This window comes from Mobula hypostoma, chromosome 7, assembly GCF_963921235.1.
Source record: "Mobula hypostoma chromosome 7, sMobHyp1.1, whole genome shotgun sequence".
Taxonomy (NCBI): Eukaryota; Metazoa; Chordata; class Chondrichthyes; order Myliobatiformes; family Myliobatidae; genus Mobula; species Mobula hypostoma.
The window spans coordinates 79526555-79542674 of NC_086103.1; the positions used below are offsets into that span (position 1 = coordinate 79526555).

At 42.2% G+C, this 16120-nt stretch overlaps 1 protein-coding gene across 2 annotated transcripts in view; it reads left to right on the forward strand.

Annotated features, from left to right (window-relative positions):
* The window catches only part of LOC134349406 (slit homolog 3 protein-like), a 674478-nt gene that overhangs the window by 443286 nt on the left and 215072 nt on the right, over positions 1-16120 (forward strand). For both annotated transcript variants that reach the window (XM_063053662.1, XM_063053663.1), the window contains one exon: positions 1511-1674. In XM_063053662.1, coding sequence (XP_062909732.1) covers positions 1511-1674 — 164 coding nt within the window. The remainder of the gene's footprint in view (positions 1-1510; positions 1675-16120) is intronic.

A 16120-nucleotide genomic window follows, 5' to 3' on the forward strand; every position in this document is an offset into this window, starting at 1 on the left:
AGTGAACATTAAGCTGAGCACAAAATCTTGCTAAGACTCGTTATTACTAGTTTTATATCATCAAAGATATCAACATTACAGGATCAACTAGTTTGGACTGGATTGCTTCTTGGGTCTCTGCAATTAGCCTCAGTGCTTTGATGTGGGAGAATGAAAAAGTCCAAGAAAGACTCTCATTATGAACAAATAAAGCAGAGAGAGCTATTGGAAAGTGGTCATGTGCAGATGATGGCTATGAATATTGAGCAGATTGTGATGCCTCTCTTGGTTAACTAGTCTCTGAGACTCAATACTTAGCAAAAAGTAAGCACCTTCAGGAAATGATGGGGGGGTTAGTGGGGGAATGGATACGGGGCATGTGGAGAGAGCTCTCTGTGTACAAAGCAAGCCACACATATTTAAACTATCTAATATGATATTAAATATATGAAATGGAATTGGAGTTCCTTGCTGCTCTTTATTAAATTATGGTGAATTCTGAATGATACTCGCTCTTTAAGTGATGCGAAGCAGGCAGCCCAGCAAGCAGTGTAGTGGCAAGCCGACTGTCGAAGTGAACAGGATGAGCCAGCTGTTGGAACGTTATGCCAGAAATACAATGGAGCACAGTCATGGGGGAATGCGCAGAAGTTGAGATTGCCCTGTTTCTATCTGAATCAGCCAGCTTTCTGAATTGCTTATTTAAAAAAGAAAATTATTTCCTTCGATACTCGTCCCCCAGGTAATAAACTCATTGCGTTTTTAGCTTCTGTGGGAAGGTAATGGAAAAAAATCTGGAAGGTATTTTGTATAAATGCTCATCAGTTGTGCCTGCAACATAAATAAGTAGCAAGAAAGGAGAATGACATTTATATGGATGAGAGGGACTGCAGAGGTAAATGACAAATAGCAGTTTTTACAAAGGAAATGCGTCTGTTTGTAGGTTGGCATGACAACAGCCACTTGACTTCAGTCGTTATCATCACCCCCTTCCCCCTCCTTCCCACCTCCCCACCAACCTCCTCCCTCCCTCCCCAACCTCCCTCCCTACCGAGTCTAGTGAAAAACGTCTGACTATAGAACAGAGAGGTTTGAATATTTTGAGTGGAGCATTCAACACTCTGAACACAAGTGTTAGTGAAAAGAAAAAAAATGTGTGCTATCAGAGGATTTTTCTGTCAGGTTTTTTTTCCCTATTGGATGCAAAATGAACATATTTCCAGCTGTCTCTCGAGTAACAAGAATAGAGGGATTTTCGTTTTCGTTACGGAGCAGTATGAAGGGCAAGATCCAATCTATGGGTCTGTGGGATCTCAGCACTATGGTTGGTAACCACTACATCTTTATCTTTCTTGTGTGAGTTGCAATTAAAAGTAAGACTGTAAGTCATCAATTTAAAATCTTCTTTGGAGATCAGAAGAATTCAAATCTGCACCACTCTGCTGTCGGTTTTGTTTTTTGTTGTAAGTGTACGCATGGAAGTCTATACCTTGTTTACTTTTTCTTACCTTGTCTTCTCAACTTTCCTCAGACGGCTTCACTCCAACAATTTGATGTGCAACTGCCACCTGGCCTGGCTGTCTGACTGGCTCCGTCAACGACGTCCCATCGGTCAATATGCCCAATGCACGGGCCCCACTCATCTGAGGGGCCTTTACATTGCTGATGTTCAGAAGAAGGAATTTGTCTGCAGTGGTAAGAAATCATAATAGAGACATTAAGAAGCTTAGTGTTTTTACCAGTGAACATTATCTCTTCCCACAGTGAGTTATATGGAATGACATAACTTGGACTTGCTTTTTAATTCCTTTTTTTAAACAAAACCATCCATAACTATTATATAAATAGTCTGTGGAATTACAAGATTAACTTTAGAGTTTATACTTCTGTGGAAAAGTTTCAGGTTTCAATTGTTAGACCTGCGTGATTAGCAATTATAAGAACCTTTATAGGTCAATGAAGTATTTTGATATCAGTGTCCTAAAGCAAAACAAAACTGCAGCAACAAGAAAACTGAGGTAAAAGTGAAGAGTGCTGGAAATACTCAACAGGTCGGGCAGTATCTGTGGGTAGAGAAAGAGAGTTAATATTTTAGGTTAATGACTTGGTACTAAAAAGCTTGATCTGTTTTGTTCTGCTCCGTTGCTCCTCGGGGGGCGGGGGCACAGGAAGGTAAGAGCCTTTTATTGACCATGCATCAGCTTTTCAGTGCCAAATTAAGAGGAATTCTATGTCTTTGCGATCATGAGATCGAGACTTCATTTTAGAGGATACTTATGATCAATAGTGATAATGTTTTGTCATTCAAATTCAGTTTTTAAGGATTAAGTACCACCTTATTTCACTGTCAATACTCCAGTGTGAACAACTGAGGCGATTTTAATTCTCTCTCACAAGAATGGTTCATCAACACACCTCTGGAATTTGAACTCAAATCTAGATCTGTCTTATTCTGCTCTCTGCTAGCTGTACCAACCCTTAATGTATAATGTATCTGCATAGTCTATGTCCCGTTCTTAACTTGTGTTCATATTCAGCATGAATGACAGCTATGTCATCCTCCCCAGCTCAGTCTCCATTCTGACTTGGACATGTACCATCATCTCTTTGTTATGGCTGGGCCAAGATTCTAACAATCAGTTATCCACGATAACTGCCTTCTCAAAGCCATTTAGGGTTGATTAATAATTGCTGGTCTTGCATACGATCTGCATATGAATGAGTGAATTTTTACAGGCAGCATAAGTGGCCAGTCAGTTGAACCCAGTCTCCCAGCATGTCACAGAGAGAGCTACAGCTGCAAATGGAAAGGTTCAGTCATAACGGGGGGAGATAACATAGGTTGACCATCCCTTCTTCAAATGCTTGGGGGCCAGAAGTGTTTCAGATTTCTGAGCTTTTTGGATTTTGGAATATTTACATCTATATAATAAGATACCTTGGGGATGCGAGACAAGTACAAATACAAAATCCATTTACATTAGATATGCAGCATATGTCCAGTTGGTGAGAAGGTCTCTGAATGAACAGTCTACAGCGAGAGCACAGTCTGACGTGATTGGGCTGGGTCCTCCACTGACTGAATTAACACCCCCAACCATGTCTATTACTGGGTTCCAGCGCTGCGATTGGCTTCATATCCACCATCGATTTCAGACAGCCACTATTCCACAGCAACTATGACGGGAGGGGTGAGGGTAGTTTTATATAATACTTCTAATAATTTTGTGTATGAAATACTTGCCTTCAATTTTCGTTCGTCATGATAGATCTTTGCTCATTTCACAATCAGCATACCGTTAAGCTCCATACTGACAAATATACAACTGAGATCTTCATTTTTCTCTCCATGCAGTGTTTTTCTATTTTTCATTAACTTCTGTTCATTACATATGTGAGGTCACTTCTCAGAACTGCCTGTGGTGTGCAGACACTTGTCCTGGGAACCTCCCCAGCTGCTAGTGGAATTTTCCATTTGTGATATCATTCAGTGTTCAAAATAAATTTGTTCAGAGTTTTTCGGATCTTGGAATTTCCAATGAAGGATTTTCTACCTGAATCAGAGTTTGGAATGAAGACATTTTTCATAGCTGTTTGCGTAACGTGAGAATGGATCCATTATGCTTTCATAAACTTTTCCCGTGTTGACAGTCATCATTGTGCAGTTAGAGTAGAAAATAGGTAATTTTAATGTACTGATAACGGCTTATGGGTGTTTTCAGGAGCCCTTTGAGGTTACTTTCTGTTGATGTTGGTCTGTGCAGCTCAGTCTGACAAACAGTAAAATTCAATTTAATGTTCTTAACTTCAAAGAGTCTGGAGCCTGAGACACTGTTGTTCTCAGCACTATGTGCCTATAGGTAACTTACTTTTAAGGTATGAGACAATTGCATCCATTTCCATGGCAACTCACAACACTTGGAAAACAGAACTAGGCTCTTTTGGATGTAATTCACTTTTGTGGGTCAGACACAGCTTCCACCTCAGTCACTCATGGGGTGAATTCATTCCCCATTGGTTCACTTGGACGAGCACTGGGGTCAAAACCGTACTGTAAATGATCCACTCCTGTCGATCCCTTTGCTGGCAGGAGAGAGGGTCCAAAGAAAGTTCATGGAATGAAGGGTTAACATATGAGAAGAGTTTGATAGCTTTGGGTCTGTACTTGCTGGAGACAAGAAGGTTGAAGTGGGATCTCATTGAAGTCATCAAATATTGAAAGGCTTAGACATTCTGGACATTGAGAGAATGTCTCCTACAGTGGGGAGTCAAGCACGAGAGGGGACAGAGCGGGGAATTTCTTGGTGACTTTGCGAAATTCATTGCAGAAAAGCCCCATTCTAACAACACCAATTACAGACCCCATCTCAGGAATCAATCTCTCTATCAAACTATTATGCACCCATCAACTCCCACAGCTACTTAAACTATACATCTTCCCACGCTGTGTCTTGTAAGGATGCTATTCCATTCTTCCAGTTTCCCTGACTCTGCTGCATCCTCTTTCAAAATGAGGCTTTCTAAAATGTCCTCCTTTTTCAGGAAGTGTGGCTCTTCCCTTCCGTGGTGGTTGATGAGGTCCTCTCTCTCATCTCCCCTGTTTCTCATACTCCTCTCAGCCCGCCTTCTTCCAAACAGAACAGAGATAGATTTCTCCTGGTCTTACCTTTCACCCTATGACCCTATGTATCCAGCATATCATCCTTGGCCAGTTCTGCCATTTGCAATATGATCCCACCATCAGTGACATTATCTCATCCACACCGCTTCCCACCTTCCTCAGGGGCCATTCCTTCCATGACCGCCTAGTCCCCTCATCCCTCCATACCCATCCTTCTTTACCCCTGGCACTTTCCCTTGCCCTCTTAAAAGATGTAGCACTTGTGTTTGCACGTCTTCCCTTGCCACCATCCAGGGATCTAAGAAGTCTCTCTTGGTGAGGCAAAGTTTAGCATGGATCTCCTCTCAGCTTGTCTACTGTAGCATTCAGTGCTCCAGATTTGGCATTTTTCCATCCCTTCTTGCACCTTGTCCTTCTAATCCTCCAGTCCTCCCATTTCCATGCCTCTTCCCATCTACCCCCAGCTTTCCCCTCACCCATCTTTCTCCTATGGTCCCTACTGACTCTTTCCACCTGCTTAACTCCCCCACCCCACACCCCAGACACTCATGCCCCTCATCTGGTACCAACTGTTGTTCACCTCCCTTGTCTTCATTAATGGTTCCCATTCTCACCTCCATTCCTTATCCAAATCCAGCTTTGGTATGGCCTTGTATTCCTGCTAATTTTTGTCCAGCAGCTTTTTCACACTCCACTCCTCCAGTCTTGCTCCATCTGCTGTTTTGCTTTCTTGTCACTCTCCTTGTCAGCCTCCATCTATCATTCACCTGCCCCAGTCTGCCAACTTGCTCATCTGCCCTACCTGCCTGTTATCTTACACCACTTCACCATCCACCAATTGCCTCCGAATCTTTTCTTGTCACTCCTCTTCTCCTCTCTTCTCTACTCTCAGTCTTGGTGCAGGGTTTCAACCCAAAATGGTGACAAGTTCTTTCTTCGTACAGGTGCTACTTGACCCCCTGAGTTACTCCAAGAGACTGTGTTGCTGGAGACTTGACCCTTTTTCCACTGCCGAGGCTTTGGGACAAGAGTATCACATAGCAGCAAGACCAAGACTGAAACAACAACATGCAGGCCATTCAAACTATTTCATCATGATCATAAAAGTCTAGGTTAATCTCAAAGCCTCAAAGAGGACCACAACCTTGTTGTGGTTTGGAGGCTTGCATGACTCAATGATCTGGAGAGCTATGTTGGCTGGAGTCAGGGCTTTTTGCTTTGGCTATTCGTAGGGTCACCCATGCCAAACAGGCCAAAGGGTATGGGCCAGATTAAGAAAGGCCCTTTGGTCCTCCAGGTTCAGGGGTTCAGCTCAGGGCTACCAACTGGTAAAACAAAATCGTTATAAAAACAACAATGAAGAATCCTTCTATACCTGAGTGGCCAAGGGCAGAGAGAGATGGAGAACCTTCATTGCTGCCCTAAATGCCAGTGGCGTAATGGGCAGTAAGTAAGTAGGTAATCTCAAAGATTCAACATAATATTATGAGCTACTTCTGGATTATTCAGATTGCTACAGATGGAACATTTTCTTTGCGATGCCCAAATGTTCCACCTACAGTCATCTTCATTTGTCACTTGTGTTTGGATATTGTAATTCAGCTACTTCTGGGTATTAATAGATAAGGTTACAAGCAGAATACTGAGTTTTCATAGGGTCAGCAATGCATTGTGTTTCCAAAGTTGGAATACAGTAGAATCAAGAGTTACGGATAGATTGGGATCCAGTCACCAATAGCCATCGTAACATACAAAATGCTGGAGAAACACAACAGGTCAGGCAGGACTGGGGACTGGTCTCAACCTAAAATTTCAACAGTTTACTCCCCTTCGTTGATACTGCCTGACCTGTTGAGTTCTTCCAGCATTTTGTGTGTTGCTTTGGATTTCCAGCATCTACAGGATCTCTTGAGATAATGAATAGCCATCTCCTGCTCGTATTTCATATGTTCGTATATGTTATAGAGTGAATTACTTTTTTTTGATCAAATGAGCGGCACTGACATGGCAATATTTACTGTCCTCCTTGGGCTGCATGGAATGGGGATTGAAATAGAACAATGTCCTGAAGGATTCTAGATAATTAGTTCATAGAACAATTTCATGCCTCTCATAACTGATCTCTGGTGGTGGCTAAGGAGTGTTGGATTGCATAAGAAATACCAAGATTTGATCATTATGTTTTTGGATTACATGAGAAGTTTTAATATTTAATTCTGATGGTGTTAAAATGGATGACGGGTTTCAGAGTTTAACTCTGTTGCAGATGGATTGGATGGGGTGCCTTGGCTTTTTAATCTGAAATTGCTGGACCGGACCGGATGGAGTAAAGCTTGTGTACCTTTGTGTCAGGTGTATTGTTAGGCTTAGACCATAAGACATAGGAACAGAATTAGGCCATTCAGCCTATCGAGTCTACTCCAACATTCCATCATGGTTAATCCTAGATCCCACTCAACCCCATACACCTGCCTTTTCACCATATCCTTTGATGCCCTGATCGATCAGGAAACTATCAACTTCTGCCTTAAATATACCCATGGGCTTGACCTCCACCACAGACTGTGGCAGAGCATTCCACAGATTCACTACTCTCTGGCTAAAAAAAACCTGAGTTCTAAAGAGTCACCCCTCAATTTTGAGGCAGTGCCCTCTGGTTCTGGATACCCCCACCACAGGAAACGTCCTCTCCACACCCACCCTATCTAGTCCTTTCAACATTCGGTAGGCTTCAATGAGATTCTCCCCCGCCCCCTGACATTCTTCTAAATCCCAGTGAGTACAGAACCAGAGCTGCCAACCGCTCCTCATATGTCAACCCCCTCAATCCCGGAATCATCCTTGGGAACTTCCTATGGGTTCTTTCCAATGACAACATATCCTTTCTACGATATGGTGCCTAAAACAGTTAACAATACTCCATGTGCAGCCTAACTAGTGTCTTATAAAGCCTTAGCATTATCTCCTTGCTTTTATATTCTAATCCCCTTGAAATAAATGCCAACATTGCATTTGCCATCTTTACCACAGACTTATCCTGTAAATTAACCTTCTGGGAGTCTTGCATGAGGACTCTTTAGTCCCTGTGCACTTCTGAGGTCTGAACATTCTCCCCATTTAGATAATAGTCCACCCAATTGTTCCTTTTACCAAAATGCATTATCAGACATTTCCCTAGACTGTTTTCCATCTGCCACTTTTTTGCCCATTTTTCCAATTTTTCCAAGGATATTGCCTGGATTGGGGAGCATGCCTTATGAAAATAGGTTAAGGGAACTCGACCTTTTCTCCTTGGAGTGCCGGAGGATGAGAGGTGACCTGATAGAAGTGTATAAAATGATGAGAGGCATTGATCATGTGGATAGTCAGAGGCTTTTTCCCAGGGCTGAAATGGCTAACACAAGAGAACACAGTTTTAAGGTGCTTGGAAGTAGATACAGAGGAGATGTCAGGGGTAGGTTTTTTATGCAGAGAGTGGTGAGTGCATGGAATAGGCTGCAAGCAATGATGGCGGAAGGAGATACAATAGGGTCTTTGAAGAGACTCCCGGATAGGTACATGGAGCTTAGAAAAATAGAGGGCTATGGGTAACCCTGGATAATTTCTAAAGTAAGTACATGTTTGGCAGAGCATTGTGGGCTGAAGGGCCTGTATTATGCTGTAGGTTTTCTATGTTTCTATGTCTGAGTCCAGCTGCAATCACTTTGCTTCCTCAACACTACCTACCCCTCCACCTATCTTCATATCATCTGCAAACTTTGCCACAAAGCCATCAATTCCATTATGCAAATCATTGACAAACAAAGTGAAAAGTAGCAATCCCAATACTGACCCCTGAGGAACACCACTCATCACTGGCAGCCAACCAGAAAAGGCCCATTTTATTCCCACTCACTACCTCTTGTCTGTCAGCTATTTCTCTATTCATGCCAGTATCTTTCCTGTAGCACGGTAGGATTTTATCTGATTAAGCGGCCTCATGTGTGGCACCTTATCAAATGCCTTCTGAAGATCCAAGTAAATGACATCCACTGTCTGTCCATTGTCCACCTTACTTGTTACTTCCTCGAAGAGCTTCAACAGATTTGTCAGGCAAGATTTCCCTTTACAGAAACCATGCTGACTTTGACTTACTTTATCATTAGTCTCTAAGGACCTTGAAACTTCATCTTTGATAATAGACTTCAATACTTTCCCAACTACTGCGGTTAGGCTAACTGGCCTTATAATTTCCTTTCTTTTGCCTTTCTCCCTTCTTAAAGAGTGCAGTGATATTTGCATTCTTCCAGTCCTCCGTGACCATGCCAGAATCAAGTGATTCTTGAAAGATCATGACTAATGCATCTGTTATCTCTTCAGCACCTCTCTTCGGATTCTGAGATGCAGTCCAACTGGTCCAGGTTGCTTATCCACCTTAAGACCTTTCAGTTTGCCTAGCAGTTTTACATTTTGTAATAGAAATGGCAGTCCCTCCGCTCCCTGACACTCACAGACCTTTGGAACACTGCTAGCATCTTTCACAGTGAAGACTGAAGCAAAGTACCCATTAAGGTCATCTGCCATTTCTTTATCCCCCATTACTACCTCACCAGCATCATTTTCCAGAGGTCCAATATCAACTCTCACCCCTCCTTTTACTCCTCATATAACTGAGAGAACTTTTGGTATGCTGCTTTATGTTATTGGCTAGTTTGCCCTCATATTTAATCTTTTCCCTTCTTATAGCTTGCTATTTACCTTTTGTTGGATTTTAGAATCTTCCCAATCATCCAACTTCCCACTCACTTTTGCTCCTTCATGTACCTTTTTCTTGGCTTTTATGAAATCTTTAACTTCCTTTGTCAGCTATGGATGCCTACCCCCGTCGTTTGAGAGCTTCTTCCTCTGTACAACATATCCTGCACCTTGTGAACTATACCCATGTGAACTTCATCCATCTCTGCTCTGCCATCATCTGCGCCAGTATCCTCCTCCAATCCACCTGGGCAAGCTCCTCTCTCGTGCCTCTGTAATTCCCTTTATGCCATTGAGATACTGATGCATGTGAGTTATGCTTCTCACTCATGGCTTCAGGGCACTTGAAAGCCATTAAACATGTCATATAAGGAAATCGTTCTTCCCCTCTGCCATCTGATTTCTTTTTCTTTCTAAATCCTTTTATTAATTTTCCAAAATTATGAACAGAATAACAGTATTGATACAGAGAGATTGGAATAATCTTATTGTTGACAAACATGTACACAAAAGACTTCAAATCATACAGGTGTAATAGACTTCCAAACTCTTAATATAGTAAATCATAGAGAAAAAAGAAAGAAAAAGAAAAAAAAATTTCAAAGAAAACCCCCCCCCCAAAAAACAAAAAAAAATTAAATACTAAAGCCGAAAAAAAAGCAAATGGAACAAAACAAGGCTAGACCAATATCTTAAATCGAATACATTCAATAATGTTGTCAACTCCGTATAGTGTATGTGTGTGTGTGTGTGTGTATATATATATATATATATACACATATATATACTATAATTCACACGTTTTCATTTTTATTATCATGTAATGTAGTGTACTACTGCCGCAAAGTCAATAAATTTCATGACATATGCCGGTGATATTAAACCTGATTTTGATTCTGATTCTGATCTCCTATAACAACAACCCTTCCCCTAAAAACAACTCCCAAATAAGTGAGGCTAAACATCATAACTCAATAATAGGTCTAAAATCAAATTTCTGACATTTATATAAAAAAAAACTCATTAAAGTATATACTTTTGTCCATCTATCACTGGGGCTATAAACAGAAATTTCAATGAAGCAGACTTTCTTGTGACAGGTAGAATGTAATTAAATAAAATTGTTGTCTCTCCATAAATATGTCCCATGTGGTTCAAAGCTCTGAGTCACAAATAGGAACTGGTGTAACTTGTACTATAAAAACAATTAATTTACTTGAACCACGTCTGTGTCGGATATCCACAATGCGCTTTTAATTAGGATAAATAATTACACATCCCAGGATGAAGGTGGATTTACCCTTTTTCAATTATTGAGGAAGTAATTGGGTTTTTAATTACAGACTGCTTTTGCCCCACTTTCCTTTTTTAAACCGATGTTCAGCTGTAAACCTGAGGAGGACATTCGTTTCTATTCTTTCCATCTGTTTCTAGTCTCCCTGCTGTAAATAACACAAAGTGTAGCTGTAGCATTACATTATTTACCCGTTTCTATGGTACCCTGTGGGCTGAGGATCGCATCTTGCACAGTTTGTGCTGTGCACCAGCTGGTCACAAAGATTCTAGCCTTTACAATCAGGAAGATTAGCTTTTAGTGCATCTCCCAGTGAGCAATTGTTATCAGTTGCACTGCACCGCTCTCTGGGTTCAGGCTGGACATTTGTATTCCACCTGACAATAGCATACTTCTCTAAAGTATTTCCTCTTCCTCAAAATGTATTTCCTACCTCAATAGCAAAGACGTAAGTTTTTCTGAAGGAAAATGAGCTGTACAAAGAAGAATTCATCTAACTTGTATTAAAATGAGGAGTTACTAAATTTCCCACACAGGGATAGAAAGGGACAAACACACAAAATGCTGGAGTAACCCTGTCACCATACACCACCCTGAGATTCATTTTCCTGCAGGCATTCGCAGTAGAAAAAAGAAATACAATAGAATCAGTGAAAAATTACAACCAAACAAAAACTGATGGGCAACCAGTATAGAAAAGAAGAAAATCGGTTGATATACAAAAACACAAAAAAAAAATAAACAAGCAAATGAATCTAGTTGCAACTTCTAACAATCCGCCTTTAGGAGTTGGAGCTGGAAGTGGATGAACTCCAGATCATTCAGGAGGCTGAGGGGCTGATAGACAGAGGTAGTTACACCCGAGGTGCAGGACACAAGAGACTGGGTCACAGTCAGGAAGGTGAAAGGGGTTAAACAGCCAGTGCAGAATATCCCTGTGGCCATCCCCCTCAAAAACAGGTATATCACTTTGGATACTGTTGGGGGGTGGTGGTCGCCTGGCGTAGGAAAGTCACAGCGGTCAGTTCTCTGGCACTGAGTCTGGCTCTGTGACTCAGAAGGGAAGGGAGGAGAAGAGGCATGCCGTGGTTATAAGGGATTTGTTAGGCAGGGGAACAGAAAGGAGGTTCTGCGAACAAGATCGAGATTCCTGGATGGTATGTTGTCTCCTGGGTACCAGTGTCTGGGACATCTCAGATCGAGTCACCAGCATTCTTAAGTGGGAGGGTAAGCAGCTAGAGGTCGTGTACCAAGTAGGTACCAATGACATGGATAGGACGAGTGATGAGATTCTGCGAAGTGAGTTCAGGGGGTTAGGCGCTAAGTTAAAGGACAGGACCTCCACGGTTGCGATCTTAGGGTTGCTACCCGTGCCATGTACTAGTGACGACAGAAATAGAAAGACCATGCAGTTTAACTCATGGCTAAGGAGTTGGTGTGGGACGTAAGGCTTCAGAACTTTGGACTGTTAGGCTGTCTTCCAGGGAAAGTGACACCTGTACAGAAGAGACCTATCTGCACTTGAACTGGAGGGAGACTTACTGTATATCTGCGTGGGAAGGTTTGCTAGTCCTGCACAGTAGGGGAGGGGAGGCGGGGGATGTTTAAACTAGAGTTGCAGAGGGATGGAGAATGCCAGAATAGATGGTGGAGAGACTGTGGAGACAAACGTTGTTAAGACCTCAGACAAAGTCCGGAATCAAAAAGTTTGAGCATGGTGCAACTTACGTTCTGAGCTGTGTGTATTTCAATGCAGGAGTGTCATAGAAAAGGTAGGTGAGCTTAGGGCATAGAGCAACACATGGAATTATGATATTCTAACCATTAGTGAGACTTGATTGCAGGAGGGACGGTACTGGCAGCTCAATAGTCCAGGGTCCGGATGTCTTAGAAGTGTCGGAGCAGGAGGGATTGCGGGGGGGGGGGGCAGAGGTGGGAGGGGTGGGATTACTAGTCAGGGAAAATGCTACAAGCAGTGCTTTGTCAGGACAGACTGGAGAACTCATCTAGTGAGACCTTATGGGTGGAACTGAGGAATAAGAAAGGTATGATCACATTAGTATTATCTACCATGCAACAGTCCGCAAGATTTAGAGAAACAAGTTGGTAGAGAGATTGCAGACTATTGCAAGGAACATAAGGTAGTCATATTAGGGGATTTTAACTTTCCACAAATTGACTGGGAATCCCATTCACTAAAAGGACTAGATGGGATAGTGTTTATCAAATGTGTTCATGGAAGTTTCCTCCATCAGTACATAGAAGTCCCAACAAGAGATGTGTGATACATGATCTCCTGTTAGGGAATGAGACAGTGCAAGTGACAAAGGTTTGTGTAGGGGAACACTTTGCATCTAGCGATCATAATGTCATTATTTCCCTACTGCCCGTTTCACCGCGGGTGTTTAGGGCAGCAATGATGTTCCTCTATCACTAGCAGCGTTCACGGCTTCCTTCATTGTGTCAGTAGCTTCCTCTCAGTTTTCAATACTGTCAGTCTTGCAAGTCCCAGGTGGAGACTCAGGAATACCATCACGCTCAGGTGTAGAAGGATTCTTCATTGCTGTTTCCAATACAGTTTTGTTTTGCCAGTCAGGGTTGTTAGCCCTGAACTGAACTGCAAAACCTGGAGGACCGGTGGATCATTCTTAGTCTGCCCTCTAGCCTTTGACCTGTTCGGCATGGGTGACCCCACCAAGAGTCAAGGCACAAGGCCCTGACCCCAGCCAACATAGCTCTGCGGGTCACTGAGGCACGCAATCCTCCAAACACTATGACAAGGCTGCTGTCCTCTTGGATGGTAATATCATTAGTTTCAAAGTATATATGGAAAAATGACAGGCCTGGTCCATGGGTTGAGATTCTAAATTGGAAAAGGGACAATTTTAATGGTATTAGAAAGGATCTGTCAAGTGATAGGCTGTTTTCTGTCAAAGTTGTACTTGGGAAGTATGTGCCTGTCAGAATAAAAGATAAAGATAACAGGTTTAGGGATCCTTGTTTTTCGAGAGATATTGAGGCCCTTTTAAGGGAAAAAAAAGATGTGCATAACAGGTATAGGCAGGTAGGAGCAAATGAGGTACTTATGGAGCATCAGAAATGCAAGGGAACATTTAAAAAGAAATCAGGAGAGCTAAAATAAAGTGTGACATTGCCCTGGCAGAAAATGTGAAGAACACTAAGGGATTCTACAGATATCTTATGAGCAAGGGACATAATGTGTCCTTGGGAAAATCTCAGTAGTAATCTTTGCTTGGAGCCAAAGGAGATGGGGGATTTCTTAAATGGATTTGTTTGCATTTACATTTACTCAGGAGATATACAAGACATATATAGAGATGAGGCAAAGCAGCAACGAGGTTATGGACCCTTTCCAGATTACAGAGGAGGAGGAGTTTGCTGCCTTGAGTCAAATTAGGGTGGATAAATTCCCAGGGCCTAACAACGTGTTCCCTTGGATCCTGTGGTAGGCAAGTGCAGAAACTACTGGGGCCTTAGCAGAAATAATGAGATCATCTTTAGCAACAGGTGAGGTACAGGAGGACTGGAGGATAGCTAATGTTATTCCACTGTTCAAGAAAGGCTCTAAAATAAAGACCAGTGAGTCTGACATCAGTAGTGGGAAAGATGTTGGAAGGTATTCTAAGGGACCAGATATATGAGTATTTAGATAGACTGGGACTGATTAAGGTTAGTCAGCATGGCTTTGTGCATGGGAGGTTATATCTAACCAATCTTATAGAGTTTTTTGAGGAAGTTACCAGGAAAATTGATGAAGTGGATGTTGTCTACATGAACTTCAGCAAGACACTTGACAAGGTCCCGCATGGGAGATAAGTCAAATTCAATCGCTTGTCATTCAAGATGAGGTAGTAAATTGGATTAGACATTGGCTTTGTGGGAGAAGTGGTAGTAGATGGCTGCCTCTCTGACTGGAGTCCTGTGACTAGTGGAGTGCCACAGGGATTGGTGCTGGGGTCCATTGTTGTATGTCATCTATATCAATGATCTTAGATGACAAAGTGGCTAACTGGATCAGCAAATTTGCAGATGACACCAAGACTGGGGGTATAGTGGAAAATGAGGATGACTATCAGAGCATGCAGTGGGATCTAGACTAGCTGGAAAATAATAAAGGCTGAAAAATGGCAGATAGAATTTAATGTAGAAAAGTGCGAGGTGTTGCACTTCGGTAGGACCTAATAGGGTAGGTCTTGTTCAGTGAACGGTAGGGCATTGAGGAGTGTGATAGAACAAAGGGATTTGGGAATACAGGTCCATAATTCTTTGAAAGAGGCGGCACAGGTAGATAAGGTCATAATGCAAGCTTTTGGCACATTGGCCTTCAAAAATCAAAATACTGAGTACAGGAGATGGGATGTTATGTTGAAGTTGTATAAGATGTTTGGTGAAGCCTAAATATGAGTATTGTGTGCAGTTTTGGTCACCTACCTGCAGGAAATATTTAAATAAAGTTGAAAGAGTACACAGAAAATTTACAAGGATGTTGCTGGGACTGGAGGACCTGAGTTATAAGGCAAGATTGATTAGGTTAGAACTTTTATTCCTTGGAATGTAGGAGATTCAATGGAGGTACACAAAATTATGCGGAGTATGGATAGGATAAATACAAGCAAACTTTCCACTGAGGTTGAGTGGGACTACAACTAGAGGTCATGTGTTAAGGGTGAAAGGTGAAAAATTTAAGGGGAACACGAGCGGAATCCTTTTTACTCAGAACATCGTGAGGGTGTGGAATGAACTTCCAACACAAGTGGTGCTTGTGAGCTCGATTTCAAAGTTTAAGAGAAGTGTGAATTGGTACAGGGGTATGCAGGAATATGGTCTGGGTGCAGATTGCTGGGAGTAGGCAGTTTAATTATTTCAGCACAGACTAGACGGGAGAAGGTCCTGATTCTGTGCTGTACTTTTCTATGGTTCTGTGATTCTAAATAAAGAAGTGATGCTGTGAACATGAAGTTGTGTTCAGTGATCAGTTCAGAGTTGTGCTGGGTGAAGTTGTCCACACTACTTCAGGAGCCCGATGGTTGAATGCTAATAACTGTTTCTGAACCTGATGGATTGGGACTTCAGTCTCTTGTACCTCCTTCCTGAGGTAGTAACAAGCATGGCCATAATGGTGGGGGTTCTTAATGATGGATGGTGCTTTCTTCTGGCCGCTCTCTTTGTAGATGTGTTCAATGGTGGGGACGGCTTTCCCTGAGATGGAATGGGCTGTATCCATTGCTCTTTGTGGACCTTTCTGCCCTTGGGCATTGGTGTTTCCATATCAGATAAACTGGTTTATTATTGCCATGTACAATGAAAAACTTGTTTTGTACATTGTCCATACAGATCAATACATTACATAAATGGATTGAGGTAGTAAAGTAAAACAACAAGAGTATAGAATAAGTGAGACACTAACTGTACCAGCAGTAGATATGAGAAGGACTCTGCAGAGAGCCAACACCCATAATGCTCCCGAGCTA